Source organism: Phalacrocorax carbo, chromosome 8, assembly GCF_963921805.1.
Source record: "Phalacrocorax carbo chromosome 8, bPhaCar2.1, whole genome shotgun sequence".
NCBI lineage: Eukaryota > Metazoa > Chordata > Aves > Suliformes > Phalacrocoracidae > Phalacrocorax > Phalacrocorax carbo.
In genome coordinates this window covers 43,592,033-43,620,025 of record NC_087520.1, presented here as the reverse complement: position 1 = coordinate 43,620,025, position 27,993 = coordinate 43,592,033, and the positions used below count along the sequence as shown (strand labels likewise).

The 27,993-nt window shown below is 55.8% G+C and overlaps 2 protein-coding genes across 10 annotated transcripts in view; both read left to right on the top strand.

The window, feature by feature from the left end:
- The window catches only part of FBXO31 (F-box protein 31), a 28,318-nt gene extending 20,787 nt beyond the window's left edge, over window positions 1-7,531 (top strand). For all 3 annotated transcript variants that reach the window (XM_064459720.1, XM_064459719.1, XM_064459721.1), the window contains 2 exons: window positions 236-600; window positions 1,773-7,531. In XM_064459720.1, the coding sequence (XP_064315790.1) occupies window positions 236-600; window positions 1,773-1,995 (588 nt within the window). In that variant the 3' untranslated portion in view covers window positions 1,996-7,531. The remainder of the gene's footprint in view (window positions 1-235; window positions 601-1,772) is intronic.
- A 7,785-nt stretch (window positions 7,532-15,316) lies between these two features.
- Window positions 15,317-27,993, top strand: part of KIAA0513 (KIAA0513 ortholog) — a 30,123-nt gene continuing 17,446 nt past the window's right edge. For 2 of the 7 annotated variants that reach the window (XM_064459718.1, XM_064459711.1), the window contains exon 1: window positions 19,514-19,756. The gene's annotated coding sequence lies outside the window, so the exon portion shown is untranslated. The other 5 variants (XM_064459712.1, XM_064459716.1, XM_064459714.1 and 2 more) reach the window with 5 other exon arrangements.

Sequence of the window (27,993 nt, the reverse complement as noted above, 5' to 3'; positions counted from 1 at the left end):
CAGCCTGGCTCGTAGCTTTTGCTTTAAAGTTCTGTTTCTGGGTGGGGGAAGGCAGAGGTGATGTAGACAGCCCGGGGACAGTGAAAAAGGTCTGAGGGTGGGGGAATGTTGCCAACTTGGTGATTGTAGAATAGGGTGAACTATGTAGAAGTCAGATGATGGATGTGGGGAGGATACAGGTCTGAACTCTGTAGCACCCTGCCTCTGCAGCCGTGCTGTTGCTTCCTGTCGCTAGGGAGATCCCAACATCCCAGCTGGGCAGCAGACTGTGGAGATCGACCTGGCGCATCCTCTCCAGCTGCCCGACATCGAGAACCTTCGCGATTTCAGTGAGCTCTCTCGCATCGTCCTGGAGGTCCAGGAGCAGGTGCGTCGGGAGGAGCAGGAGCGGGAACACTGGCAGGAGGAAGAGGACCGCTCCCAGCAGGCTGCCTCCCAGCCTGCAGCAAAGCCCCTGGAAGGAGAAGGTGCTGAGGGGGAAGAGACTGCAGCTGGGGCGGAGGGGACAACCCAGGACAAGGCACCAGCTTCCCAGCCCTTCGTGCTGCCCATGGGAGTCATATCAAGGAATGAAGATTATCCCCGGACCTGCCGAATCTGGTAACGGGGACTAGTGGTTTTATAGCCTAGTCGTGCCAGTCACTTTGAAACAGAAGCAGCGGGAGTCTGAGGCGTATCCTGTATTTGCCCTTTTATCTCCCAGCCCCTTGTGCTCAGATTTGCTGCTGCTGCCCTATCTCCCATGCTCTTGTTTGCTCCCTCTCTTTCTTACCTCACTGTCATCTGCCACCCTGCTTCCTTGTAAGATTTTATCCTCTTAATTCTAAGGCTAGCACCTCTCCTGTATTCCACACACCCCTTTTTTTTCTATGTTTTGTTTCCCAGAGCTGCCCAGCTAGTATGTTTGGAGATCTGTTCAAGCTGCTTCCTATTTCTGCATGTGTCATTTGTGTTCCTTGGCTGTGGGAACGCGGTGCTCTCTCGCACCCCTCCCTGGCCTCTGGTGCCTTGGGGCAAGCTCTGGAAGGTGCTGAGCACCCTAAGCTGTAGGTGCAAATATGCAGAGAGCCTTGTTGAATGGGACCTGGAGTCAGCGAGCAGCATACTAAATGAAGTGTGGAAAAAGAGCCCAAAAGCTGACGCTTAGGCAGGTGACCTTCAGCCAAACATCTGTGCTCATGGAAAAACCTACCAATAGCTGGTTAATCCCAGAAGGCCCCTGCTGTCACAACTGAGTTGTGTTTGAATAAAACCCTGCTCCACCTGCTGCTTGCTTGGAGGTTAGGCTGACCTTTAGTCCTCCCCAGCTCCGGTTAGATTTTTCTTTTTTTAGATTTTTATTTCTTTCCCTTCCCCCTGGGTTTTGTCGCAAGGTTTGCCTCTCTGGTCACCCTCTCCACGTGCCTTTCCTTTTCTGTGAGGATTGTCCAGGCCTGGGTTGATCCTTGAGTTGCAGAAGTAAATCTCAGATGGATTAATGGGCTGAACTACAGAAAAATTCAGCCTTGGTGTGCAGGTGCTAATTAGAAGAGCCAAAAGCAGCAACCTTCAAATAGCAACGGAGTGTTTCTTTTCTTAAAGTGGTACCACACAACACACTGTTGATAAGAACTGAGTGTAAAACTCCCTGTTCTGTAGCACCTGGCTGTGTTTCACAATGGCTTGATCATTCCTTTGTGTTTGGTTTTGGTTTTTTTTTTTAATTTTTATGACACATTGGGTAATTACGACTGTCCTCCCATCTTTTTTTTGCTGTTCTTCTCTTCTTGCAGTTTTTATGGGACGGGGCTTATTGCTGGCCACGGCTTCACCAGCCCCGAGCGAACACCAGGCGTTTTTGTTCTCTTTGATGACGATCGCTTTGGATTCATCTGGCTGGAGCTGAAGTCCTTCAGTCTCTACAGCCGGATCAAGGTCTCCTTCCAGAATGCCGAAGCGCCTTCCCGTGAGGCTTTTGATGAAATGCTGAAGAACATTCAGTCGCTGGCTACTTGATGGGTGATTGGTGATGGACAGGGCTAGGGGTTGCAAAGGCTGCTGCGCTCCTCAGCCAGGGCTGGGATGGGGATTCCTTGCTCTCGGTACCTCTGAATAAAAGCATGCACTTTTAATAAAGCCTTTTTACCCCAAAATGTACACATCCCAGTTAAAATATCCGTGACTGCCCTTTCCTCCCTGCCACCCCCCCACTGCTCCCTAGCAGTCCTCATTACCCAGTCTGTAACATAGCTTTGTATAGCCGAAGGGATCCTGCAGAGGAGGAAACAGACCTTTCTTATTTCAAAAAGAATGTATTGGAACAAAAATAACTCAAGGTCAGAGCTGGATCAGAAGAACATCTAATTGACTGGATGGACACAAGCCCTCTGCTCCGACCATTAGCAGTCTCCTGTGGAAAGAGCTCTTCTTCTAGGGAAGGGGACTCATTTAAGCCTTTGCTGCTCTCTAGGCTGATCTGCCCTCCTGGGAGACTTACTTTGCCCTCCAGAAAACCTGCGTGGTCTGCTGTAGACTGGCTGGCTGCTTAATGATAAATTGCGTCAGCCGTGACAAAGCACGTCCTCCTCTCCAGAAACCTTTCTCTGGGTGCAGCGTTGTCAGAGAGGCTGGTGTGATACCTGCATCCTTGGCTCAGTAACTGGAGTGGGTGGTTTCCTTTTGAGAAATTCCCTCAGCTTGGCAGCAAGGGGGGGATTCCCACTGCAAATGACAGCATGCATAGCGTTGTCCTGGCTTCTGGAGCTTAGTGGATGTGCTGTCCCTGGGGCTCCAGGTCTGAGTGTCTTCCTGAGCACAGAGGAGAGGACTCTTCTTTCTTGTAGGAACTGGGTACAGAACTGGAAATGAGTGTAAACTGCAGAAGCTGGTGCATTCAGAACTGGTTTTGTACCTGAAAGGTTCACCTCAGATCTTTTAAACTGGGCCTGAAATGTAAAGGAAGGGAAAAAAAGAAAACTGAAGTAAACCCAAATGCAGCCTACTGCGTCCTGTGATGGGCAGCAGAAGGTGCCGTGTGCTGCTGGTACTGATGTGACCCCAGTTACGTGTTGTTCTTGTATCAGGTTGCCCTACGCAGTCTGAAGGAGCGACGAGGGGTTCTCTTAACATTGCTGTGGCTTGTTCTGGCGCCTTTTGTGGTTGGTGCTGCCAGGTGGGTGCTGCTGCTCCACTCACAGGACCCTTCTGTTCCCTTTCTAGTTGCACTTGTTTCATCCCAGATGATCGCCGCTTCCACAGAAAGCTCCTGGGCTTAATTTCTTTCCATGTTACCGATGTTCGGCAGATTTGAGCTCTGCTGGGAAGTGTGGGCTGCGGGTGAGGAAGCAGATTCCCCATAGACTGTCCCATGCAGGAAAATCCTGGCCAGTGCTAATCTACAGACCGTGAGTTGTGCAATAAATCATCAGCATTTGCATCAGCGTGTATTATTAATCCCGTGTAGGAAGAGATGATCGGCACCCTTGTGTGGAGGGAAGAGAGCCGTATGTAAGGAAGCTCTTGATTACAGGCAAAATAGATCCTTCGTTGCGGTTGCTCTCTGGCTGTGACGATAAACTCCAGGTTTCTTCTCTTCCCCCTGCCAGTATCTAACAAAACTCTGCCTTTACGTCTTCTTCAGGTTTTGGTTTGTAAATGTGTGTGTACATGTGTTGTGCTGGGAGGATTCGGCCCCCTTCTATGGAGTAGTTTCAGTCACTGCCTGGTTTCAATGACTCCGAGCAGCTTTTATTCTCGCTCTCACGAGGGCTTTTTGCCATTTCTGGCTCTTGAGCTTTCCCTCAAGCTGCGTGAGAACCGAGTCTCCAGCAGAGGCTTTGAGCAGAAGGTCACGTCACTCACAGGATTAATTCCTCTCTCTTTGGATATAGTTTTACAAACCTCTGGGAATTTGAAGGTGATTTTTTCCCTTTGTTTCCTACTGCTCTGTCAGTAGCGGAAAACCTGCCGCAGTGTTAGAGGTGAGGGTCTGAAGTGCTATTACCGTTCTAGTGAATAAGCTATAAAAAGCAGGTTGTTTCTGAGCAGCCTGTTAGGGGCGTTCTGTCGGCATCGGCAGAGGGAGGAGTTGCCTTGGATCTCACCCCATCGCGCAGGGCCGGGAGAGGGAACGGGTGGCAGGTCTCTGAGCCTCGGTGTGCGGGCAGGGAGGTGAGCTGAAGCTAAAATCGGGCATCTCAGCCTTTTGCTGCAGCTGCTGAGCCGTGTGCGGGAGAGCACCCGCTTAATCTTGCAGGCGGAGGTTTCCAGCTTGGTGGTGCAGATTTCTGGGATACCTAAAGACATTAGGAGTCTCTTTGGCATCTGGGTGGCCAGTTTATCTTGGAGCCTGCTGTTAGGCTGGTGCAGCCGGTATGTTGGCTGCTTTGTATTCTCCTTAACAGCCTAAAGGGATGAGAGAGGTCCCCTTGCGCAGCTGTTTCAGTCGCTTGTCCTTAAAACCAGCTCTGCTTCAGCCGCAAATGGATCCAGAGTTCTGATTGTGGATTCCTCCTTCTTTTGGTGTCCCCACTCACCCCAAAAAACAAAAATCCTGAAGTTTTACGTAACTGACTTAATAGTTTTGGGTTTTTTTAAGTAAGATTAAAAATCCAGACTGTACTGAATGCACTACGAGCGCCTGGCCTGAGACCCGAGTCACTGTCTCATAAGTAGAGCCGCTGGCTCTGCAGCCAGTCTCCTCCCTGTAACCTGCTGTGTTGGGCTGGCTCAGTGTGTAAAGGCGGTGGAGTTATGTTCCGCTTAAAATGCTTTTAGTAGTTGTTACGTGCAGCTTAAATTCCCCTTGATACCAGGAGTCTGCTGGGGAGTGCAAACCCATGGCTAGCAGATGGCCGGAGTGTTTTGCTCGGTGCTGAATACAGGTGTGCTTTGTCACTTGGGAGAGGACCTGTTGGTTGGCTGTTGGTACAGGTGGTGCATCTGCTGTTCTCCAGACGGTTGTTCTGCTTGTAGCTTGTCCCTTCTGAACCTTTTCAGTGGCAGTGTTAAGGGTCTCCCTTCTGAGGGCGAGACCTGCTTGGCTGGCTGGAGAGAAGGGCTTTGCAGGGGCTCGATGCCCTGCCGGAGCTTTGCACGGCTCAGCTTTGTCCCTGTAGCAGCATCTCTTTATTTATAGCGTACCTGATTGGCCTCAAAATGTCAGAATGTGCTAGTCCTGATTAAAGGCAAAACCGCTGATAAAACATGGCTTTATTCTGTCTAGAGCAAAGGCAATGAAAGTAGCAAATTTTGTACTAATACTCCTCCTCTGCCTTCTCTTCTCACCTTCTGCTCCTCAAAGCCTGGCAGGCTTTTGTGGCATTTCAGAAGAAAATTCCCTCTGATTTGGCTTCGGGTGAGGAAAGCTGTCAAGACGGCGAATTTGGAGAGACTGGCATAAATGCTCTGGGTGCTCCTGTGCCTTTGCTGGTTCCTTTGTGCGTGGCTACGTCAGTGGTTTCAGAGAAATGCAGAATAACACGATGAGGGGTTATAATTCACAGCTCTGAAAGCTTTGGGAGAGGGGAACGAACGAGAGGAGTGCAGCCAGACTTAATGGGAGGCAGTCTGGATCCGAGCATCGCCCGTGGCCGAGGGGGATGCGACCGCAGCCCCGCTCCTGCCTTCCCTCATGGTACCTGTGGGAAGCAGCGCTAGCGGAACCGTATTTTGCTGTCCTTGTTCCTGTTTGGTTTGGGCTGTACCACCCCCTTGTGCAGTATGTCTCGGTGCGTGCCCTGCTTGTTTCCTGAACCCTAGTTGTCCAGCTTGTTGGGATATTTCTGTGAGCTGTTGACAGGGATAACGCGTGGCGGTGCCTTGCAGATGGTGATAAATTTCTGGTGCCGACGTGCCCTCGTCCTGTTCGCTCTGTAGAAAATCTTGGGGACAACTGGCTTTATTTCTTGATCCCAGATGGGTGGAAAGTGCTGGGGAAGATGGAAAACAACTTGTCAGGGGTAGGAATACTCTCTTGGCAGAAGCCTCGTGGAATAAACAAAGCACTTGCAATGAGGCTGCAGAGCAGCATTGCCCCAACAGCCACAGCCAGACCTAGGGCTTAATTCTAGCTCAGGAACAATAAGCAAGTGACTGGCTTATGTGCTCGGGCTGTGTTGTGCTCCTAGATCACGCTTTCTGTGTTGTCAAAACACATGGGTTTGGCCAGCTGGAAAACAGAAGCATCAAAGATCTTCATCCAGCCAGTTTGTTTGCCTTGGGCCTGATTTCATAGCTATAAATACGCTGTGATCAGGCGTTGTGGTTGTGGGAGACTCACTGCAGTCCGCATGGACTTGTCAGGGTTTTTTCTTCCTCCTCAATAAAAAAAAGGGACGGGATTCCTTGCAACTTTTGGCTGTCAGCTTACCTCTGGAGTGAGCAGAGCGGCACTGCCGCGGCTGCTCTGGCATGGGACAAGAGGTCGGGTGGCAATGTTTTAGGAAGCTTGTACTGGGGGAGGAAGCAAATTCATGTGCAAGCTTGCTTGGAGGTGTAAGCTACCAGGAAAAAACCAAAATGCAGCTGGCTCAATGTTTACTTTCAAACCAGGATGGCTTTTTATTGCTTTGTATTAATTTAAAACTAGCGGAACTTAACGGGAGTGTTGGGTGTTGTGTGGAAATGGGTTGTATAATCTCAACTTGCTAGTTTAGGAAGTGATAATGTATTAACTCTGTCTTGTAGCCGGTTGCTCACCCGGCCAATAATCTTCTGTTGTGTTCAGCTGCCGAAGGATTGCGTGCTGGCCTTTGCGCCGCAGGCCAGCCAGCATAACCTACCAGCTGGACGGTGAAATACTTGAGATGTGTGATCAGGCGGTGGAGTGGAAGATGAGTTACCAAACTGTGAGTGCCGCTGACTTTTTTTTTTCTGTGTGTGCTAAATCAAAATGTACGATTCTGGGTTTTGTTTGGATTGCAGTCTTTTTAATTTTTGAGGAAAAGAGCACTCGGATCGGTTGTGTTCATTAGCTTAATTAAAGCAACCTGCACTTTTTTGCATCGATTAATACTCCTACTTCCCCTAAGCAGGTGTACCCTGTTTCTGTGTGTATTTTGCACTCACCACTTTAACATGATACCGATGGATTCATCTGGGCATCTCCTGTAGGCTTTGAGTGTCAGTAAGTCTCTCTAAAGTACCCCGTGGTACTTATTAAAAACAAAGGTGAAACACCAGATCCCTGCTTCATACAGAGGGTTGGTGCCGAGGGAAGAGGTGAGCTTTTCATTCTAAAATGCCATTTGACATCAAACACCTCTGTTTCATGCCACAAACATCCACGTGGAACGTGATAACGGCAGTTTAAACGACTCGCCTGCCCGGTCTGCTCCCCTGTCTGAGGGATGGGGCTTTGCTTGTCCTTTTATTTGTGGGTTTGAGAGGAACAGGCTGTATAAAAGCCAAAAGTGACATCGCAGCACTTGGCCTACTTCATCCCAGGTAGCAGAAAGCTGAGCAAAATGTGTGTTACTTTTACACCTGATCATTGTTACCCAAGGAGCCTTTTCCAGTTTCAAATAATAAAAAGGAAAGTTTTGTGAACCTACTTCTGTTTGCTTCTTTTTTTTTTTTTTTTTTCTCTTCCAAAGGAAAGCAGTGGGTGAATTCCACCCGCCTGACATGCAGCCGCCTGTCTTCCACGGTGTGATAAGAATCAATTTTCCCTTGTTTGGGTACTCGGTGAGCAGATAAACCGATTTCCTGAAGATGCGAGGCACACACCCCCACACCTCATGCTGCGAAACCCCAGCTCTTCCCTCGTCCCTGTTTTCTCTTCTTCCCCCCGCGTCTGCCGCGCGCAGCTCCTGCCCCCGGGGTGCCTGCGGTCCCCGGCCCCCTCCCGCAGCAGATGCTGGGGCCGGCAGAGCCCTGACGATGTCTTTCTGCCCTCCCAGCCACAGCTTCCTCCTCCTGAAAGGACCCGTGTGGTAACCCTGATTTTGTTTTTAATCTGAAAGTAATCAGCTGGCACAAAACTAACATGAGGGATGAGGAGGGGGAGGCAGCGTGATGGTGCAAGCCCCCTTCTTTATGGAATCAGGCTAAGAGTCGTTGTGTTTCTTACTCCTTTTTTCACGGTTTCCCTGCCCCGCTTCAAATTCACACCCACCTCAGGTCTGAACCGCGTTCGCCGCTTTTCCAAAAGAGTGATTCCATTGAAAGGGGAGAACTGGTGGCGCGAGCGCGGCTGCCACCGAGGAGCCGTTCGTCCGCGGTGCAGCAGGTCTCGTGTCCGGTCGCGTGCCAGGAGGTGCCGCCGAGTCCCCGCGTTGGGGCGAAGGGCCCGAGTCCCGCGTCGCTGGAGTGGATGTCGTGCTTCCAGTTATGCAGCCCGACTCTGCCGGTGAATTTCTTGGCGGATGATTATTCCTGAGAACAAACCTTGGCCATGGAGCGCTAAACTACCAGAGTTCACAAATGAACTTTTAATCTGGAAGTGGCCCTGCTTTAAGGCCGGAGTTAATCAAGGCCAGAGTGCCCTGTTACAGCTCCTCGAGCGCAGCCCCCTGTGAACTTGTGACCGCTTCCACTCTCCCCTTTTTTTTAACCACCCATGCCTTCCCCTAATCCCATGTGTTAATTTTCTGGTGCTAAAGGCACATCTGACCCTGCTCCTTTACGAGTTCTGTATACGATCTACTGCCACTCAAGCCTTAGCAAGGGAAAATAGTAAAACATGTCTAATAAGCATAGAGTAACTCCTACCATATGTTTGGCCTTCGAGGAGTACAAATGTAGTTTCTCAAGTGGCAGCATTTCTGAATGCCGATGACATGTACCTCCCAAATGTTGGATTGCAACCCTCCTTCTCCTTCCAAAGAAACGCGGAGATGTGAAGGTTCGGTGCTGGGCAGCTGAACACCTCCTGGAGAGGAGCAGGGCAGCGCGGGGCTAAGCCTCACTCGCCTCCTTCGCCGCGGCCCCTGGCCGGGGAGCGAGGAGGTACCTGGGACCTGGCAGAGACGTTCCCCGGCAGGTGGGTTCCTCCTCCCAGCTCGGCGATGGATGAACTGCTTTTTCTATCTGCTAGGGGTAAAGTCCCAAGCGTCACGGCCAGTTACGGGCTGTTAACTGTGGAACAGGCAGAGGGTTGTCCCCGTTAGCTTAGAAACTGGGGTGATTTTCTTTCTTCCCTCTGTGGGAAGATGGTGGCTGCGAACAGGCGCATCCCACGCTGGCTTGGGGACAGTGTTTGCAGCTGGGTCTTAATCTCCTCTCAGGGCTGCGTCTCTGCTCCAGCAAAGAGGCGGCTGCTGCTGTTTGTGGTGATGCGGCTTCTTTCTGCTTGGCTTGTTTCTAAAAACCACAAGGTTTTGGTGCCTTAACAAAGAGCCAGAGGTCTCTTGGTTCCAGCCAGGAAGGAACGTGGGTCTCCCTTCTTAATTCTGCAAGTATGTGCCTGGAAATGAGTTCCCTGCGTGGGCCCAACTCCTGCCCTGGGGTAAGGATGGGGTGTGGAAGCAACACCAGGTTTTGCCATTCCCCCTCTCTGCAGCACATCTGCCTTCCCGCCTAATGCTTGTTTTGTTTTTGGCTGTTGGGAGACGCGTGTTGCTGGGCAGGTCTGGAGCCTCGTGCCGACTGACCGTCCTGGCGAGCCAAAAGGAGTTTGGGCCAGGTGTTGTGTAAGCTTATCCAGAGCATCAGCACCCTTGAGCTGTGTGAAACACCATCTCGTGCTCTGTCTTGGCCCTGATCTCCCTGCTCCCTGGGGACGGGCTGGAACAGAGGCTTTAGTCAGTGCTGCTTGGGAGGGTTGGAGTTTTTCACTGTTCTCTGCTTATCAGCCATCTGTTTTACCCTGAGCTCTTTCCCTCGTGTGAAAGCAGAGCATCATCTGCCTACCCTCCTGGTGCAGGAGGGGATGGAGGGGGATGGACCCCCACAGTCACCCCCAGGGGCTGCATTAGAGGCTGGGAGGCCCCGTGTTGAGTCCAGGGCAGGAGGGAGGACCCTTACCCACCTCACCCCTTGGTCCGAGGGCTGCTGTTTCCCAGTTTCCAAGCCTTTGGAGGCACCCAAATGAGGGGAATGCTCGGCTTCCCAAGCTTGGGTCTGCCCTCTCCTCTCCGCATCTCTCCCTGGCGCACAGGCTGGGAGGAGGATGAGCAATTCGGTGCGTGCTTTGCTCACCCTGCTTCCCACCGGGGCTTTGCTGCTTCCTCCTCTTCCCGGTGCAAAAGGTTAATTAGTGGCAAGCTCTACATGGCTAATTAAAGACTCAGGAGCTCTTTCTGTGGTTCCTTGGACTTGTCAGCCTTTTGCTCGCGCGCTGCCCTCCCCGCTGACGCGTTCTTGCTGTAATTAACGCGTGTGCCGGACCTGCGTGGGCCCCTCTGCGGCTGCCTCCCCCACGCGCCTGGCTGCGCCTGCGGGACCAGGGAGTTGATGCCACGCCGTCCCTTTTAGCCTTTCCCTTGGGAGCAGTCACCCCCTCCGGGGCGAGGGGCCCCCGGGGGCCGCGGGCAGCCGGTGCTGTGGCGCGTCGCGACCGCCAGGGGGCGCGCGGAGACCGGGCACGGACACCCGTGGGCTCGGGGCCCCCGCGGGCACGGACTCGTGGGGACACGCACCGCGGCACCTGCGGGACTGGGGACCCCAGGGGCACCCCGGGGACCGGGTGGCAGCACCCCCAGGAGCCAGGCACCCACAGGACCTGGGCACCCCAGGGGACTGAGCACCCCAGGGGACAGGGTGGCAGCACCCCTGGGAGCTGGGCAACCCAGGGGACCAGGTGGCAGCACCCCCAGAGCCAGGCACCCACAGGACCTGGGAACCCCAGGGGACTGAGCACCCCAGGAGACCGGGTGGCAGCACCCCTGGGAGCTGGGCAACCCAGGGGACCAGGTGGCAGCACCCCCAGAGCCAGGCACCCACAGGACCTGGGCACCCCAGGGGACTGAGCACCCCAGGAGACCGGGTGGCAGCACCCCTGGGAGCTGGGCAACCCAGGGACCAGGTGGCAGCACCCCTGGAGCCAGGCACCCATGAGACCTGGGCACCCCAGGGGACTGAGCATCCCAGGGGACCAGGTGGCAGCACCCCTGGAGCCAGGCACCCATGAGACCTGGGCACCCGAGGAGACTGGGTGGCAGCACCCCTAGGAGCTGGGCACCCCAGGAGACTGGGTGGCAGCACCCCCAGGAGCCAGGCACCCACAGGACCTGGGCACCCCAGGGGACTGAGCACCCCAGGAGACCGGGTGGCAGCACCCCTGGGAGCTGGGCAACCCAGGGGACCAGGTGCCAGCACCCCCAGAGCCAGGCACCCACAGGACCTGGGCACACCACAGGACTGAACACCCCAGGGGACAGGGTGGCAGCACCCCTAAGAGCTGGGCAACCCAGGAGACAGGGACCCAGGCACCCATGGGACATGGACACGCAGGGTACTGAGCACCCCAGGGGACCGGGTGGCACCACCCCCAGGAGCCGGCACCCAAAGGACCTGAGCATCCCAGGAGACTGGATGGCAGCAACCCTAGGAGCTGGGCAACCCAGGAGACCGGGTGGCAGCACCCCCGGAGCCAGGCACCCGCACGACCTGAGCACCCCAGGGGACTGGGTGGCAGCACCCCTGGGAGCCAGGCACCCCCAGGATGCTCCACTGCTGCCCTCTGTTTCTGCAGCGGCCTGCTGATGGGCAGCCTTATGTGCCCTCGCTGCGGCAGTGTCGCAGCATGTGGGTGCTAGCAGGGGGACCCCGGCACGTGGGTTGGCCAGCAGCCACGCCTGGAGCGTGCCTGGCCCAGGGAGCTGTGGGGACGGTGGTTTTTCCCACCAAAAACGACTGGGAAGGGCTGAGCCAGGTAACGAAGCGCTGACCTCTGCGGGAACACAGCACGAGGTGAAGCAAAGCACTGCTGCGAAGGGCAGCAAGGGTGATGGGGGTCTCCAGCCATCAGTTCCCTGTGAATTATTCAATAAGCAGCTGGTTAGCCGACCTGATGCACTTCCTTCCCTGCTTCCTGCTCCCTCACCATGCGCTCTGTCTGGTTGTCTGTCAGTCCAGGCTGTTGGTGGCCCCGGCACACCCCCAGCACAGGCAGGGTCCAGGCTGGGGGGACAACGCTTATCCCTGTTGGGGCTGGGCCTCCCATCGGGGCTGGTGGGTTGCGCTGGGGTCAGCCTGGGAGAAGGGCGAGCTGGTGCATCTTTCCTGTCACCCACCCATCTCCAACCTGGTCCCATGCGAACCAGGTCCCATCAGCTATCTTTTCCGCTCCGGTACCCGGGAGACAACCCAAACCCATCTCAGTGACCCTGAACGTTTCGTGCCACCCCTGAGCCAGGGAGGCTGCAACTGCTGTAAATTTATATTTAAATTCACTCCCCTCCCTCTCCCTTTCAGCCTTCATGTCTCACCTCTATTTGCAGTGTTTTTCTCGGTGACTGGCTTCTCCCTGAGGCTTTTTCTCACCTTCTCATCCCTCGCCTCACCTCCAGGAACCCAAATTAGTCACGGGCTGGGGCAGGTCTTGCAGCTCACCTTGGTTGGTGCGGTCACTGCTCTTCCCAGGGAGTCTTGTTTGACCCCGTATCCCTCAATCCTCGTCACCATAATACCCAAGACACAGAGCGAGTGTCCTTTTTGCAGTGACCTTGTTACCTGCTCCAGTGCATTTATCCCACCCTTGCTCCCAGCATATTAGGGGGTGATTTGCAGCCAAGTGCCTGATGTCCCGTAATCCCGGCTGGAGGAGGCGAGCTCTGTTATCTGTCACTGTATCAGCAGTGCTAGCGCTGCCTGGCTCAGCCCCCTGCGTGTTGCTGCTAATTAAAAACAAATGAGGAGGGGACGGCTGGCAAGTGATGCGCTAGATGGCTGCGACTGATCCGCTCCATTTAGGAGTTCTGTGAGTTGCTCGAATAAATAATGTGGAAATTTAATTTTCTGCCGCTCTGGAAGGGAGAGATCTTGGATATTATTTGTGTTCCTTTCTGAGCATCTTGCTTGCTGCTTTAGGTGCTCTAAGTGGGAAAACTGCCCTCGCTGGGACCCTTCCCAAAGGCTCCCGTGCTGATAACGCATTTGTTTCATCCACATCTTGGCTCGTGCTGGTTCGTTAGGGAGAAGGTGCCAAATTGGCCCTGTACCGCGCGGTGCCTGACATGAGGGCAGCTGGAGGCAATCACCAGCCGGGGGGAGCCTTCTCTTCTCCAAAACAAGCAGATTCGGCAGCGATGGGGGAAAAAATGCGGCTCAGAGCCGGCAGCCAGCTGGGAGCCAGGCGGCAGAGGCTGTACCCCAGCCCTTGCCACGCTGTACGTACAATTCCCATCTCCCTCTTTGTTTTCTCTAATTGCACAGCGAGGCCTCCCGGGCACAGCCTGTTTCTTACCCCACGCTGGTACAAAGCCCTGCGGAATGGGGCTGGGACGTGCTGACCCGGGAATGGGGAATACGACCTTGGAAGAAGGATCTAACCGGTTTGGGCTTCTCCGGGGAGCGATGCTCGGCCGCTCAGCGAGCCGTGCCTGCGATGGTAACTCTCCTCTCGAGTGCTTTGCCCCAGAGGGGTGTGTAAGTGCCGCTCCGAGGGGAGCGCTGACCACGGAGCAGGGCGGGATGGGGTCACCCCCAGCGCCGCCAGGGGCATCCCCAAGTCCCCCGGGGTGGATGGAGGCATTGGGGCGGCACCGCAAACAGCCAGAGCAGGGTCCCCACTGGGGTCCCAGAAGATTTAACGCTTATTCTTTAAGCCTCTTGTGTGGGATATCAGCTTCTCCCGCTGGGCCCAGGTGCGAGTTCTCTGCCAATCCCATTCTGCAACCATTTCCTTGCCTGCAGCTGGGCTGTTTCACACAGGAGAGGGCTCAGGGCAGCAAGGTGGAATTACAGCATTACAGACAAAGCTTAATATAATCTTCCCTGCATGAACGGTGTTGCAGGGGGAAGACGTGGAGAATGTTCTGCAGAGTGGGCTTCAAATGAGGCAAGCTGCAGTTCAGGATGTACACTGAATTGCTTCATCACCGCTCCTAATGGCTTAACCAACAAAATCCATATTCATAAATCAAAACAGGAGTGTGAGCGACCTCTGTTCAGCTCTGCTGCCGAGCTGTGGTGCATTCAGAAATAAGGGCAGACTATATATTGCAGGCGGCAGCTCTGTATATATCTTCTGCAGCTGCCACGACTTGGCCTTCGTATTTACTGAGCCCAAGGAGAGACGATACGATCAAATCTGTCTGTTGGCGTCTGAAGGATTAGCTGAGTCAACCAGGAAAAAGCTGAGCTAATTTATCATGCTATTTTCAGTACTGAAATTCATCCTGGACGTAATTTCACCCTCAATTACAGATCCCACAGTTCTACAGAACGTAATTATCAAAAATGTTCCTTTTCAATGTATTTAGTGTTTGGATTTGGGCATTGCAGCGGCGTGGTGGCAGCTCTGCAACCAAGGCTAACTGATGAGATCTGGAAAGCAGAACCAGCGGAGAGATAAAATGAATGTATCTGTTCTCTCTGGCCAAGGAAAACGTGGCGCAGGGAGGAGAGCATCACAGATGTGTTGGCAGAAGGACCTGGCGGTCTCTTGCCCACCATGCAGGGCTGTCGCCAGCACCGGGTCAGATCAGCTGCGGCTTTTTCTACTCCCCCTGAGGACAGAGAATCCACCATTTTCCACCCTGAACCCCCTAAAGTATCATTGCAAAGTCCAGCACGAAGTCTGGCTCTGCTCTTTTGCAGCCACCCTTCAGGTATCCTCCCCTCTGAGCCAGACAAGCATCCCTGGGACGCCAACGCCAGCCCCAAGCCCTCTGGTAGCCCTGGCCGGACCCTCCCCAGCATCAAAACACCCCCCAGCCGGTGCCCGCTTTCCCCGGACAGCCTCCCCAGCAGCACGCCGAGGGCACGGCAGCCTCCCTGCCGCAGCCAGCCCAGGCTCGCGGCGTTCCCCCGGCCCGATGCCCTTTGGCATCTGCAGGCAGATGCATTTCAGCCCCCCTGATTGAACTCCCTCTGCAAATCTGGGTTGTCGGTGGCGATGCTGTGCAGGGCCTGCTGTGGGCTGATGTGTTGGGTCTCCGCCAGGTTGATCTGCGAGGAAATAAGTCATTTCAAGGGAAAAAAAAAACCAAACAAACAACAAGCAAAAACCCCAAACTAAGACGAACTGCGAGGAACCTGCAGCTTTAATATAAACTATCTCTGTTTTACTGAAAGTTTAGCCTTTTGCTGGTTGAGTTTGGCAGCCGTGGAGGAAACGGGCTTTGCAGGGATCCCTCGGGGCTGCGGGGCTGGCTGGTTTCCCAGCCCAGTGAGGGTGAAGGCAGCAGCTCCGTGTGACGGAGGGGCCAAAAATAGAAACTTTACCGTGAGCGGAGAGGAATAATACTTTTCCTGAAGCCCTGCAATAGCCTTGAGGCTGCTAACGTGGTGATAAGCTGTTGTTTGCCTGTGCTCTGGAGCAAGCGTGTTTTATCTCTTCTTTGTTCCAGCCCTGGAGAAAAAGCCCAGCGATTTTGCTGCCGTGGGACCACCAGGTCTGTATTTTATTATTTCTTTGTTCAGCAGCTCCTGGAGACCTGACTTGAATTGCGTAGCGTGGCACGGCTGACGGCCTGGCTGTGCTCTTGGACTAAAAGCCAGAAGCAGAAGGTGCAGGGGAGCTCTGCAGCTTTTGGAGGGGGGACGAGCTGAGCAGATCTGGTGCCTTAATTAGTGGTGGGTTTGGGGTTTGGGGAGTCATGGGTGCCAATGCCCAGCCGGGCAGCTCACCCCAGAGCCACGTCGAGGGGCGCGGGCAGCCTTTTTGTGGCGCTGGGAGGAGGAAACGTTTGTAGCCGCTTGTGCAAACAAGAGGCCCGGAGGAGGAAACACCACAAGCCGGGCTGGGGAAAATCCCAACCTCCTTCTGCAAAGCCCGGGGCTCGAGGAAAGCATTAAATCCCAGATAAAACTGGGATTACCCCGGCCCTCTCCTGTCCTTCCCCAAAACTCGTGCTTTCGGGTGAGGTGATGCCGCTGTCTCGTGCAGGAGCACAGCGACGCCAGGCAGTTCTAGTGCTGCAGAGTTTGGTTTGTAGGAGAAAACCTGACTCACACCCTCCAAAAAAGACTGGAGTTGAATGTTGCCTAATTAGCTATTTTATCAGCAAGCAGCTCCAGGTGATAATGCCTATAACAGTTTAGCGGCCGACTGCCTCTTGCAGCACCAAGGCTGCGCAGGTTTAGATGATTTTTTTTCCCCCCTTTATACAAGTCTCTGTAAATCCCCTCCTTTGCCTTCCATCTGCCCTGAAGCGCAGCCGATAAAACCAGAGACTTTTCCCAGCTTCAGCCCATCTCCGGGAAGGAGGATGATATTAAACTTGAAACAAATTACATTGTGTATTCAAGTGAGGATGCTCGAATGCATTTTCTTCTCCTAATGACGGAGGCAGTGGGAATTGCAGCACCATTAATTTCTCCTTTTGCCTCCTGTGAGTTGTCAGCGGCTCTCCCCTCGCCTAGTAACTACCGCATCCAATGGGTCGGATGCTCTGCTGTGGCCCTGGCACCTTTTGTGCAGGCCCAGTGCACACAGCAAGGCTGAAAAATTACTGGAGAAGCCCGGGAAATGCCGTGGGGCGAAGCCAGGAGCCACGGGAGATGGCAGGGATGCAGCGTTTGCAGGGAGCTCCGGAGGAGCCAGCCTGGCCCCAGCATCCAGGGCTGCTGCTTCCCGTGGTGTTTCCTTCTGTTTTGTGCCTTTTGAACCTTTCGGGGTTTCATGCTGTTGGTGGAGGGCAGGGAGATGGGGCAGCTGCTGGGCTTTAAAGCGTTTCCAGCCTGGAGGAAGATCAGCTGTGCTGCCAGCTCTTGGGATGGGAAACCGCTGCTTGGAGGACAATAAAGGTTATTAAATGTCAGGGAGAAATAAAGCTGCCTTTTCTTTCGCCTTTTTTTTTTCCCCACTGGCTGAACTTATTTGCAGGCGCTTTGTCCTGCGGCCAGAGCGGTGGGAGATGGGCACCGGGGCACGGGAGCAGCTGCCTCAGGGCATCCCACCGACTCTGGATTTGGGATGGGGTGTTGCTCCTCAAGCGCTTGGGGGTCCTGCCCACGGGTCAGGGACCTGCAGACCCAGCCTTATGCAAGGGCAGGATGAAATGGGTGTATTCCCGGCCTCTCAGGGGGTTGCATGGGTTTGGGGTCACGCTCAGGGCTGCGGGATGCATGCAGCCACCTCCGCTGCCGGCTGCCAAGGTTGCTCCAGCCCTTTGCCAAGCGCAGGGGTGTCGGTGACGGCACGGGAGGCGGTGACGCTGGCTTCGCTGGCCTCCGCCACACCTCCCAGCCCTGTGCCCTCGTGGCTCCGGCAGCGTGAGCAGCAACAGGTCTTTCCAGTGCCACCCCGGCACTGCCCGGGGCTGCGCTTCGGCATGCAGCCCCTCTGGGAGCTCCCATCGCGGCTCTTGGGGCACATCGGCAGCAGGGCGGCAGCCGGGGAGAGGGAAGAGCACTGGGTGCGTCACTGGCTTGCCTTCTGTTTTTGACAGTCGTAGCTTTAATTAATCATTGTGCACCGGTAAATGCTTGCAGAGCTGTCCCTGTAAGGCCAGGCTGTGCCCGCCCCGGGACTGAGCTCGCCGGGGTGCGCGGGGCATCGCCTTCTGCCGGACGCTTCTCGCCCGCTGGAAGGGGCAGCCCCAGGGAGCCAGCGCCCACGGCTTGAAGGTAAAAAGTAAATCGGTGCTGGGGTAAATTGGGGCTCCCCAGGGAGCGTGATGGGGTCAGAGCAGCCCCTCGGAGGGTGGGCGTCCACCTGTGACGTGGCTAATTCCACCTGGCAAAGCCACTGGAGTCTGCTGGGAGAAAATATCGGGGGCCGGCCTGCGCTCCACGCAGCAAGGAGGTGTGGAATGGAGAAAGTTGGCAAATTTTATGTAGTTTGGAAATCGGGCATTTTTTGGACAGTGAGCGGGGTGAGCCCTAGGATCAACGGCCAGTGATCAAAGTGCAGCTTCCGTGAGATCCCAAATCACGGCATCTTCCCTGCTCCCCCTCGGAGGCTCTTCCGCAGCACCGCTACAACACTTTCCCCTGTATTTTTACCTCTGCTGCGCCGCTGCCTCACTCTCCATTTTAACAGATGGCTGGAGTGACAATTACTGCCTCAAAAGACTATATTTATAAATTCCTTGTTGGGCTGTTATCCGGCATGTGATAGAGCTTTACACAAACAGAGAGCCGAGAGTCACTGCTGGCTGTTGTAACTGGGAAGGAAATTATATCGCACAAAGCACTTTAGGGGAGCATAGTGGGCTTTGCCAGGGAAGCAGCTTTGGTGGGTGCGTGCAATATGAGTTTAGTTTGTGTAGATTTGGTGCATGTTAAGAAATAGTCACCTGGGGGTGACTGGCACTGGCTGGATCGCATCCCACCCCATCCCACCCACCCCACCCCATCCCATCCCATCCCCTCCCCATCCCCATCCCACACCATCCATCCCACACCATCTCCTCCCCTCCCATCCCATCCCACCCCCATCCCATAGGAAGGAGCATGTAACGTCACGGAGGTCTGCAGGACCGTGAGGCAAAGCTGTCTTTCATGGCTCATGGAGTTAATTTAATTGCTTTTCTCCTTTTCCTGGTTATCGTGCTCATGAATTTGGAAGCTCTTAATGTAAAACAATTAGGGACATGGTTCCCTGGGGGAGGAGCAATTTCCTGTCTGGAAATGCAACGGGTCTTTCGTCCTCCCTGTCCCTGCCCGCTCGCTGCTGGGCACCGTGTGCTGCCGATCGGGAAGGCTGATGGTGATGCCCGACGTGCCAGGCTGCGCATCGAGGGTTGCAGAGGATGCTGGCCGTGTTAAAGTTAAATCAGCCGACCCTTGGGAAAGATGACTGGGAGAGCAGGGAGGTCTGTGGGGAGGTTACACCCAGGCACGGTGCTCAGGAGAGGAGGGGAGAGGTTGCCAGCTCAGGAATCCACATCTTTGCAAGGATTTGGAAATAAAAGCAGAAAAATAGCATTCGGTCCTCTGCCAGCATGTCGTGCCCTGAGCATCCGCGGTGCTGGGCTTGAGTCACCCGCACCATCTTTCCAGTGACCTTCCCTTTGGTGCTGTAGCCACCAGCACCTCCTGAGCATCTGCTGCACTCGTGCGTGCGGTGGTGATGGAGCACCACGCTCTGCCTGGGTAGGATGGCATGGCTGGAGGTGATACTTAACCGTGGCTTGTCACCCCTTCTAGCAACCGAGCCAGAAAAGGGAAAGGGGACATAAAACATGAGAGCTGTGCTGGGCAAGGGCTGTAGGTATTAGCAAGAGGCATGTTTTGGGGAGGCTGATGGAGATGCCGAGGGGTTTTGCCCAGCGTCGAGCTGCAGTGCTGGGCTGCCCACACTGCCTTTCCCTGGGAAATCCGGCAGTTTGCACAAACTGAGGCGTATCCCGCCATGCCAAGGCCCCTTCTGCTGCTTTGGGAGCCGCCCCGCCATGCTGGCGAGGTCCCTGCTGCCGCCCCAGCCCCGTGACGCCCTGAGAGCAGAAAGCTGAGCTGTCGCTCGCTGACGCAACCTTTGCACTCCCAGCAGTCCCGCGCTTGCTCCTCGCCCATCCCAGCTGCCTCGCATGGGCAGGAGGGATCAAAACCATCTTCATTTCTCCCAGCTCTGCCACTGCCAGCACTCCGTGGGTGGTTGGCCGTGCACCTACAGGCTGGCTTACCAGGAAGGAGAGGGCGAAGAGCAGCTCTCAGGGGATTTATTAAAATTGCAGGTGCGGCAGGAGCCCTTCCCTGGGGCCATCTCGCCATGCAGCCAGCAACGGTGCGTATGCAACGCCCACGCGGGCCCCAGCTATTTCTGTGTTAAGCGTTCGATGGAGCCAAACACGATTCAGGCGTATTTGCAGGGAAAGCACGAGGAGAGGAGCCCCGCTCCTGTTGCTCGAGCTCGTGTCAGCCTGGCCATCTGCATCTCCGCGGGAAGGCAATATAAATAGGTTCGGCTGCTTTCCTTTTCCATAGCATAACTTTCCGGCACTCTGCAGATTACAGGGTGGCTGAGAGTAATTATAACACCCTCGTCCTAACTTGTCGACGCCCGCTTCCCTCGCTGAGCTCTTCAAACGCACGTGCTGTGGCAGATGTTTGCTAAGCGAGAGGACCCCGGGGAGACACGGGGAGGCTTTTTCCTCCCTAAAGAAGTCAGCATCGAGGATGTGCGTGTCTTTGACAGCCTTTGGCAAGCTCTGCTTTGCTCGGTGGAGAGGTAAGCAGCAGTCGGCAGTGCAGGTGTGTCCCCCTGTGGGATCCAGCCGCGGGGTGGCCCCGGGGAGGGCAGAGCATCACCTGAACTGCGCCGTGGTGGGGGGCGTGTGTTCTGGCATCTTCTGCTCTGCGTGAATAATGCACCAAATTGCTGTGTTTTCGGGCTTGTTTCATAACCTGGATCTCAGCTGTGATTTGCCGGGGCGTGCTGGAGGTCAGTGCAGGGCTTGTCCCCTCTAGCTCCTCCGCTGTGCCTGGCTAAGGTGGAGAAAACCCCGTGTTTTAAACCACAGAAATACCCGGCAAAGGAGAAGCTGCTCGCCAGCGCCTGGCTGCATTCAGCTGCGATCGGCTCCGTTACAGCCGGCGCAGGGGAGATGGTTCCCCATGCCCGGACCGGTGGTGTGCCACGCATGGGATGTGCCAGCGGGGTGCGAAGCTGGGAGCACAGGTGGCTCCTCATCCTTAGACACTTCCATAAGTGAGGAGAAGGAAGCTCTGGTGATCTCCGCATCAGAGATTCAACCAGGAATAAGGAAACGTGAGGATTTTCCCAACTGTTGTGCAAAAAGGGGCGTTCAGGACGGGAGGGTCCAGCTTAATGCCATAAACCAGATTGGATTAGGACGGATTTGCAGAGGGCCAGTCTGGAAGAGCGGCTTATTTAGGTTTTTAGCAGCCGTGTCACAACCGTATGCGGTGTTGCAACATGCTGTTGCGTTGTATGTTTATGCTGGGGTGTTGGGTTTGAAGGGCTCAGTGAACAGCCAGGGGCTCCTGGGCTGGGTGCAGGGGAGACGGTGCGGGACGGCCACGGTGCGGGGTGGTCTGGGCTGTGAGAGGGCATGGGAGGACAGGGCTAGGTATGCACCAGGGACCCGACATCTTCCTTGTCTTGTCAGTCTGAACCAAATCCCTCGGCCCATGAGATCGTGGAGGGTCAGTATCCTTTGGGGCTTGGATGTTTTCATACCATTGTGGGTCTTTTTAACGCAGATTAATTTCTTGTGCAAGTGACTGTGGTGTTGAAGTGTCTTGTTGCCCCTGTCCCACCCCAGCGTGCTTTTGCGGTGCGCTGGGTGTGCTCGTGGGCCCAGACTGCAGCCGCAGACACGTCCAGCTGCAGCAGAGGAGCTGCCCCTCTTTTTGGGGGTACAACTCACACCACGGGGTCAGCCTCGCCCTATGGAGTTTGCATGCAGGACCTGGGCTTTGGGGCTTTTGTCAGAGCATTTATCTCGGTTTTCCCTGCTCTTGCTCTGCCCCCATTCCTTACAAAGTGATTTTGCATCACATCCTTCTGTCTTTGAAACCCTGGCTCCTTTCCGGAGCTGTCAGCACCTTCCCCTGTGCCTCATGCCCAGCCCTGCTCTCCTGGGCTGCTTTTTGCTCAAGGGCGTGAAGCAAAAAATTGCTCAATACTTCAGTAACTTCCACAAAAGAGGTGTTTCTCCTTGTAGCCGCTGAGTAGGTGGGGACGTCACCCTCTTCTCAGCACGGATTCCTCCTCTCTGCCTCCCTCCTGGTGCCAGAGAGCTGTCCCTGGCAGATGTGAGCTTGGCTGTCTTGCAGCACCCGCCTACTGCTGGAGTCGTGCTGTGTTGTGATCAGGAAAGGAAAATAGGCCACTTATCGTGTGTGACAGACACAGCCACCCCCGAAGCCTTTATCTGCAAAAAGGGGAATGGAGTGATGAATACCTACGTCAATCTGGGGGCAGAGCTGCAGCTGGGGCCCCAGCACCGGTGGGTCTGTGGGTGCCCACGGGGCTCCCTGCAAATGCACCGAGGAGGGAGATGGGTGCTGGAGGGTGGGTGTGGGGTGCGGAGGGCGACAGGGCTTGGCTGGGGATGGAGCTGGGGAGCAGGGTCCCTCCAATTCGCCGAGTAGCTGCTGTCCCAGAAGGGTGTTTTTGCGGGGGGCACCACCGTGGAGAGGTTTCCACAAGCTGGTTGGAATGTCTCAACCCTCTCATAGAGGTGCAGGTGGGTTAATAACCCAACCTGAACCTTGGTGGAGACGGGCTGCCCTGGTCCTTGGCCACTTCCAGCCGAGGCAGCGTGCCACGGCAGAGTCATGGGGTGGATGCTCTCCAAGCGCCCTGGCAAGCAGCCCGGGGCCTCTCCTTTCCTCGTTAAGGTGAATCATTCCTGGGGAGGTTTGTGAGTTACCGAAGCAGGTGGAGCAGGTACAAAACTGCCCGTCTCCCGTCCCGGTGCCGGAGGCTGGGTTTGGTTCGGCGCCAGGAACGTGCGTGCCGACACATCTCTGGGGTTTCCGTCTCCCCGTGCTCCGGTGCAAACCCACGGTCAACAACGGAAGAAACAGATAAAAAAACAGGACCTACAAGTCATGCTTTAAAGATCCGACGTCCACGTGAAAACCCAACCAGCAAGAGCTGGCAAGGGGAAGGCAGTAAAACCCTCACCATCATCGTATATAAAAATTGGGTATCTTGGATGTGTTTTCACATGTCACTTGCAATTTCTGAAGTCTGACTTAATTATAATAATCACCCTCAGCAGACAGTGAATTAGTAATGCTCTTGGATTTCTGCTGAGCTCAAACTTTGTGTCACAAACATGTTGTTTCCTCCGTGGGCTGCCGCTGGTGCGTGTGGGGGGCCAGGCAGCATCCCCTCCCCACCGGGACGGGTCAGACATTGAGCAGTTTCATGCTAATTGGCACCATCCGAGCTCTCCCTACGAGGATGCTCTGTGGCAGGAGTGACTCACCCATCTCTCTCCTGTGTGGCTCAAAAGGACTGAAAAGCCACGCGGAGGCTTTTGACTGTCTTCCAAGGGTGCCCTTGTGCATCAGCATCTGGGTTTGGCCAGGGTCTGCCGGGGATGCTGCAATCCCCTCAGCACCAGGCCCAGCAGTATTTCCCTGCGTTCATACGATGTGCTGCTCGTGGGCTGTCCCTCCACAGCATCTCTTGGAAGGTGGGGAAGATGCTGATGTTACAGCCAAGCCTGGTTTTTGCTCCCTGTGGGTAGAAGAGCAGGACTGGCTGTTGCTGCTGGTCCTCCAGGGCACGCTGGGTTGGCTCCCTGCCCCTGGGGGATGCTCTGATAGAGCAGTATCAGAGAAGGGGCTCTGCTCTGGGTCGGGTGATGCTGGAGCAGGAAGGATAAGTAGGACAGGAGATGCCATGGTGACACGGGGGGTTTCCAGCCTCCCCTCGCTGTCACAGGGTGCGTGTCACTGCCTGGGCAGTGCTGCAGGGCTGGGGGGGCTGTTGCTCCCCCAAAGCACCTCCCTTCGGAGAGATCCCATTGGGTTAACGCGGGCAGTGGCTGGCCAAGTGACAGGGTCCTTTTGGGAGGGCTGAGATGCCCTGGCAGAGGCAGAGGGCCTCTACACCATCATTTGCTTCTCTTTGTATCAGAGACTCCCTGCCGTGAGCACCCCAAAATTGCCACCCGGGCACGTAACACCCCCTCTGGGACATCCCTCCCAGAGGTCTTGCCCCCGAGTGCCGCCCTCGTCCCAGCGCATGCTGTGCCGGCTGCTTGCACCCGGTTTCTCCTCCCCACTGGGCTTTTCTCCTTCAGTTGTTTGGTTTTTTTCCCTGGAGTGGCTCATCTTGGGAGGAGCAGAGCAGGTAACTCACAGTCCTCAGGGGTCTGAGTGATGGGGAGGCTTAAAAACAAGCTAAAGGTGACGGAAAGGGCTGGAGAATTCCCCTTTGGTGGGGATCCCCGTAATCTTAATTAATATTTCAAATGTCTGTGTGCGCAGGGGGTTGGACAGGCTGTTTTGGGGGGGTGATGACCCCCTCCCCAGTAAGGCAAGCCCTCTTGCAGGGGCTGCACGCTTACCCTGCACTGCAGGAAAGGGGCCGGCGTGGCTCTCAGGAGACATCGGCGCTCGTCCGGCCGTGAAAACCGTGGCGAAATTACACAATGAGCTTTTTCCTTCCCCTTCCTCCGAGCCGGCGCTGCAGCCAGCCGAGCTCTGCGCGCAGCTGTGCGTGCCTGCGTGGGCACCCGGGGGGGGACGCGATGCGCCTGGGCTCCGGAGGGAGGGATCGCATCGTCCCCGTGTTGCCCGCCTTGGCTGCTCCCCGGCGTGCCGGCCACGCTGGACCCAGCCTCGCTGGATGCCGCTGACCCGCCGGCGAGCGAAGGTGCGCCGAGGCTCCTGGGTGCAGGTAAAAAGCAAGGGGAGGGAGGGCAGCAAGCGGGGGACGCCAGCTCCGCTTTGACCCCGCGCGAGGACAGGCCTCGGCACGGCAGTATGGTCCCCCCTGCTGAGGTTTAATCCGTCCTCTTTCCCCATCTCATGCTGGGACGTGATAACCAGCTTTCTCGTGGCCCAGCCGCCGAGGCATCGCCATCCTCTCTTTAAACCTAGCCTGGCGATTGGATGCGTTCATCCTCCCCGGGTAGGATGGAGGGTCCCCGGGTGCCCCACGGGTCCCTGGGCTCCATCAGCAGAAGGCTTCGGCTGCGCTGCTCTGCCGGCTGCATCTTTAACCGTGAAGCCAGTAGCGGAGGCTGGAGGCATCGTCTCCCGTGGGAGTGGGGGGCTGAGTGTGTTCAGGGCAGGGGAAACCCTCCTGTGCCTTTCAGGGTCATTTCCAAAACACAGCCCATCCCCTGGGGTTCCTGGGTGAAATTTTGCCAGGTGAAAATGGGAATTACTGAATAAATAGCTCCATTTTGGGGCTCCCTGGGGATGCGTGTGCGTGGCGGGGGGGTGAAAGCTGGGCCGCTGGCGAACATTAAAGGAGAAGCCGCTGCTCAGCACAAAAGCCAGGCTTACGCAGCACAGGTCTATTCAAGAGACGTTTAATTCTCTTCTAAAGTCCAGGCGAACGGGGAGCTGCCATCTGGTGTCTGATGGCAGCAGGAAGAAAGGGCTTTTTGCAAAGCGGGGGCAAGTTGGGAGCTTGCTGGGTTTCAGATTGTCTTGAAACGGCTCCTTTATTAAGGCTGAGCGAGCTGGCTTTGTAAAGTGACCCGCGTGGGTTAGTGCTAGCTTTGAGAAGGGGAAGGGCCCTGCCTGTGGCTGCCTGACCCAGCAGGCAGCAGAACCCCGCAGAGCAATGCTGGAGCCAGGAGAAAAGCCACAGCTGGGGAGGAGACCCAGGGGACAAATGGTGTTCACATCACCTGCCAAAAATCCTGCATCAGGGGCTGCCAGGGGATGGGACCCCAGCCGCAGGCTCTCACCCCACTCTCTGGCTCTCCCTGTCTTAGCGCAGTGCTGGGTGCTGATTCTGGCATGCACCGAGTTTGTGCGGTCTCTGCTCTGCCCGTGCGAGCACAGCTGAGCGCAGGTCTCAGCTCACAGCCTCCCTGGTGGTCAGGGAATTATTTTTATTAAGTTTCAGGGCTGTAACTTCCCCACCTGTGAAGTGGCTGGGCAGTGCCTGCAGTCGGGGTAGCACAGCTGTGCCTTGGCGAGGACGCAGCTTAAGCCCTGATAAAAAGGGGAGCGTGTCCTTGCTGCCAGTGCAGGGATCAGAGCAATTCTGCAGCAGGGCTGAGCAAACGCAGTGTGGGGCAGTTTCAGCTTCCCTAAGTCCCAGGGCTCATTTAAGCAAAGAGGTTTGTGCATTTAAATGTTCGTGGGGCACTTTGGGAGGAGGGGTAGGTGAGGTACCTCTGGATTTAGGGTGGTTTCAGGGATCTGGCACTCAGGTCTGTGTCCTTCAGCCATGACCCTGCTGCTGGGGTGTTCACACTGTGGGAGAGACGCTGGGAACAAGACTGACCAGTTCCTCTGGAGGAAACAGCCTGTTCCCTTACGGCACAGGGAGTTTTCCTTGGCAGAAACAAAGCTTTGCCCACGGTGCCTTTGCAGAGCAGTGCTGGGCTGGCTCAGCGCCCGATGAGGCCCTTCTCACCGGTGCAGAGGTGCTTTGTCAGGATGGACCCACGGGTGGGTTGGAGGTGGGCAGCTGCACGGTGTCCCCGGGGCGTGCGGGTACCCGGAGCTGCTGCAGCAGCCGCCGCGCAAGCAGGGTGTCTGCGTGGGACCCCACGGTCCGGCTGCACGGTGGGCGATTACAGGGATCTGGATGTGCTCTTGCGGGGGGTGGGTGAGAGGAGCGTGGGTCTCCGTGGCAGGCTGCAGCGTGGAAAAGTGCCAGCTCTGAGAAATGGCATTTTTGCCCTGTCCCTCCAAGCAGCGATGACTCCCTGTGTCCCCCCTGTGATGTGGCTGTGTCCTCTCCAGGGCAGGAGAGTCAGTGGGAGGAGGTCGAAATGCACCATCCCCCTTCCTGCAGGTTAGGGAGGACATGTCCCCTGACACGGCTGGGAAACGGAGACGTGGGATGTGTTTAAACCACCTTTGCTGCAGAGCAAGGCCAAGCCCTGCCATGGCCAGGGCCGGATCTGCCTACGTGCTGCGGGAGCATCTTTCTCACCCCGGCACGGCTCCTCTGGCTCTGGGCAGCAGTGGGGACGAATGTAGCCCTTGGCGTGGCATGGATGCACTGCTGGAGATCTCGGCGAGGCTCGCGGCTGTGTTGGTGCATGGTGGCCGAAGGAGCAGAGCCATCCCCTCTGGGCTGCCAAGCTGAGTCCTGCAAGAATATTTAATTGTCTTTTCCCCCTCCCTGGAGCAGCATCTCTAGTAGGGGATACAAGTGGGCTGAATGTCCCCAGGGGCTTTCGGAGCCCTTGCACTATGCGTCCAGGTGCCATCCCAGCACCCAGGGAGCGGAGGGATGGACTCTTGTAGCTGCGAGAAGACAGCCAGAGGTTTCTTTGTTTTAATTACAGTCTTTAATCGTGCCTGTCAGCTCCAGGCTGGAGCACCATCTCCATGTAGGACGCAGATGCGAGTGTGGGTTCGAGCGCTGCCATTATGCAGGATGCCGCCCACGGCCTGAGCTGATAATGAGGATTAGCTGAGTTTGTCATCCAGCTCTGGGGACATGGGGCTCGCTGTGGGCCAAGCCCCATGGCCAGGGAGTGAGGAGAGCTGGGACACGGACTAGCTGAATCCTGCTCCCTGCTGGGATTTCCATCACAGCAAACTGGAATTGGATGCTGCTTCCCAGGCATGAATTGCTGAGGTCCTGCAGCATACCCGACCTCAGCAGGATGTCCTGAACTCCATGCAGTTTTTAAGGATGCTGGGAGAAAGCATCCCAGCCTGAAATCCCGGGAAAATGCGGGCTTGCCTGGCAGGAGGTACCAGGACACCTCGTGGCACGGGGACACAGGCTGCCAGCATGGTGAGAGCTGCTGTGGGGGTCCAGGCGGCTGCTGGGTTTGGGTGGGATGACGGGGTCTGTGGTGCTGGTGGGAGGGGGATTTTTGGGTTTAGTGGCACTCACCTCGCAGGGTAATAGCAGTCCTCAGAGTGGAGCCAAGGCTCTTGCCTGGGGGAGAGCATCATGCCCTCGGTGCGTTGCTTGCACCGGTGCTGGCAGCAGCACATGAGCAAGGAGGGTCCCAAAGGCTGTGCTCGAAGCCAGGCTGTGTCGTGTCCTTTATCATCGCTGGTTTCTGGTCTCAGTCCTGTGGGTGCCAGTTCAGCATCACTCAGTGAGGCTTTGGGGGTGATCATTTTTTTTCCCAGTGTGTCATTTCCCCAGGCTTTGCGAGGAGAAGGAATTCAACTGCAAACTTAGACTGGGCGGTCCTGTCCCCTGGAAAGGATGTGCTGGGACCAGGGTGAGATGAGGATGGCAAAGCTGCGACATTCCTCTGAAACAGGACAGAAAAAGTCCGCCCTCATCCCCAGCTCCACTGCTTTCCATCCCAGGTCCTCACTACTCCCTCCATCTCCTGGCACCAGGTTTAAACACCCCATGGGTCCCTTCTGGGC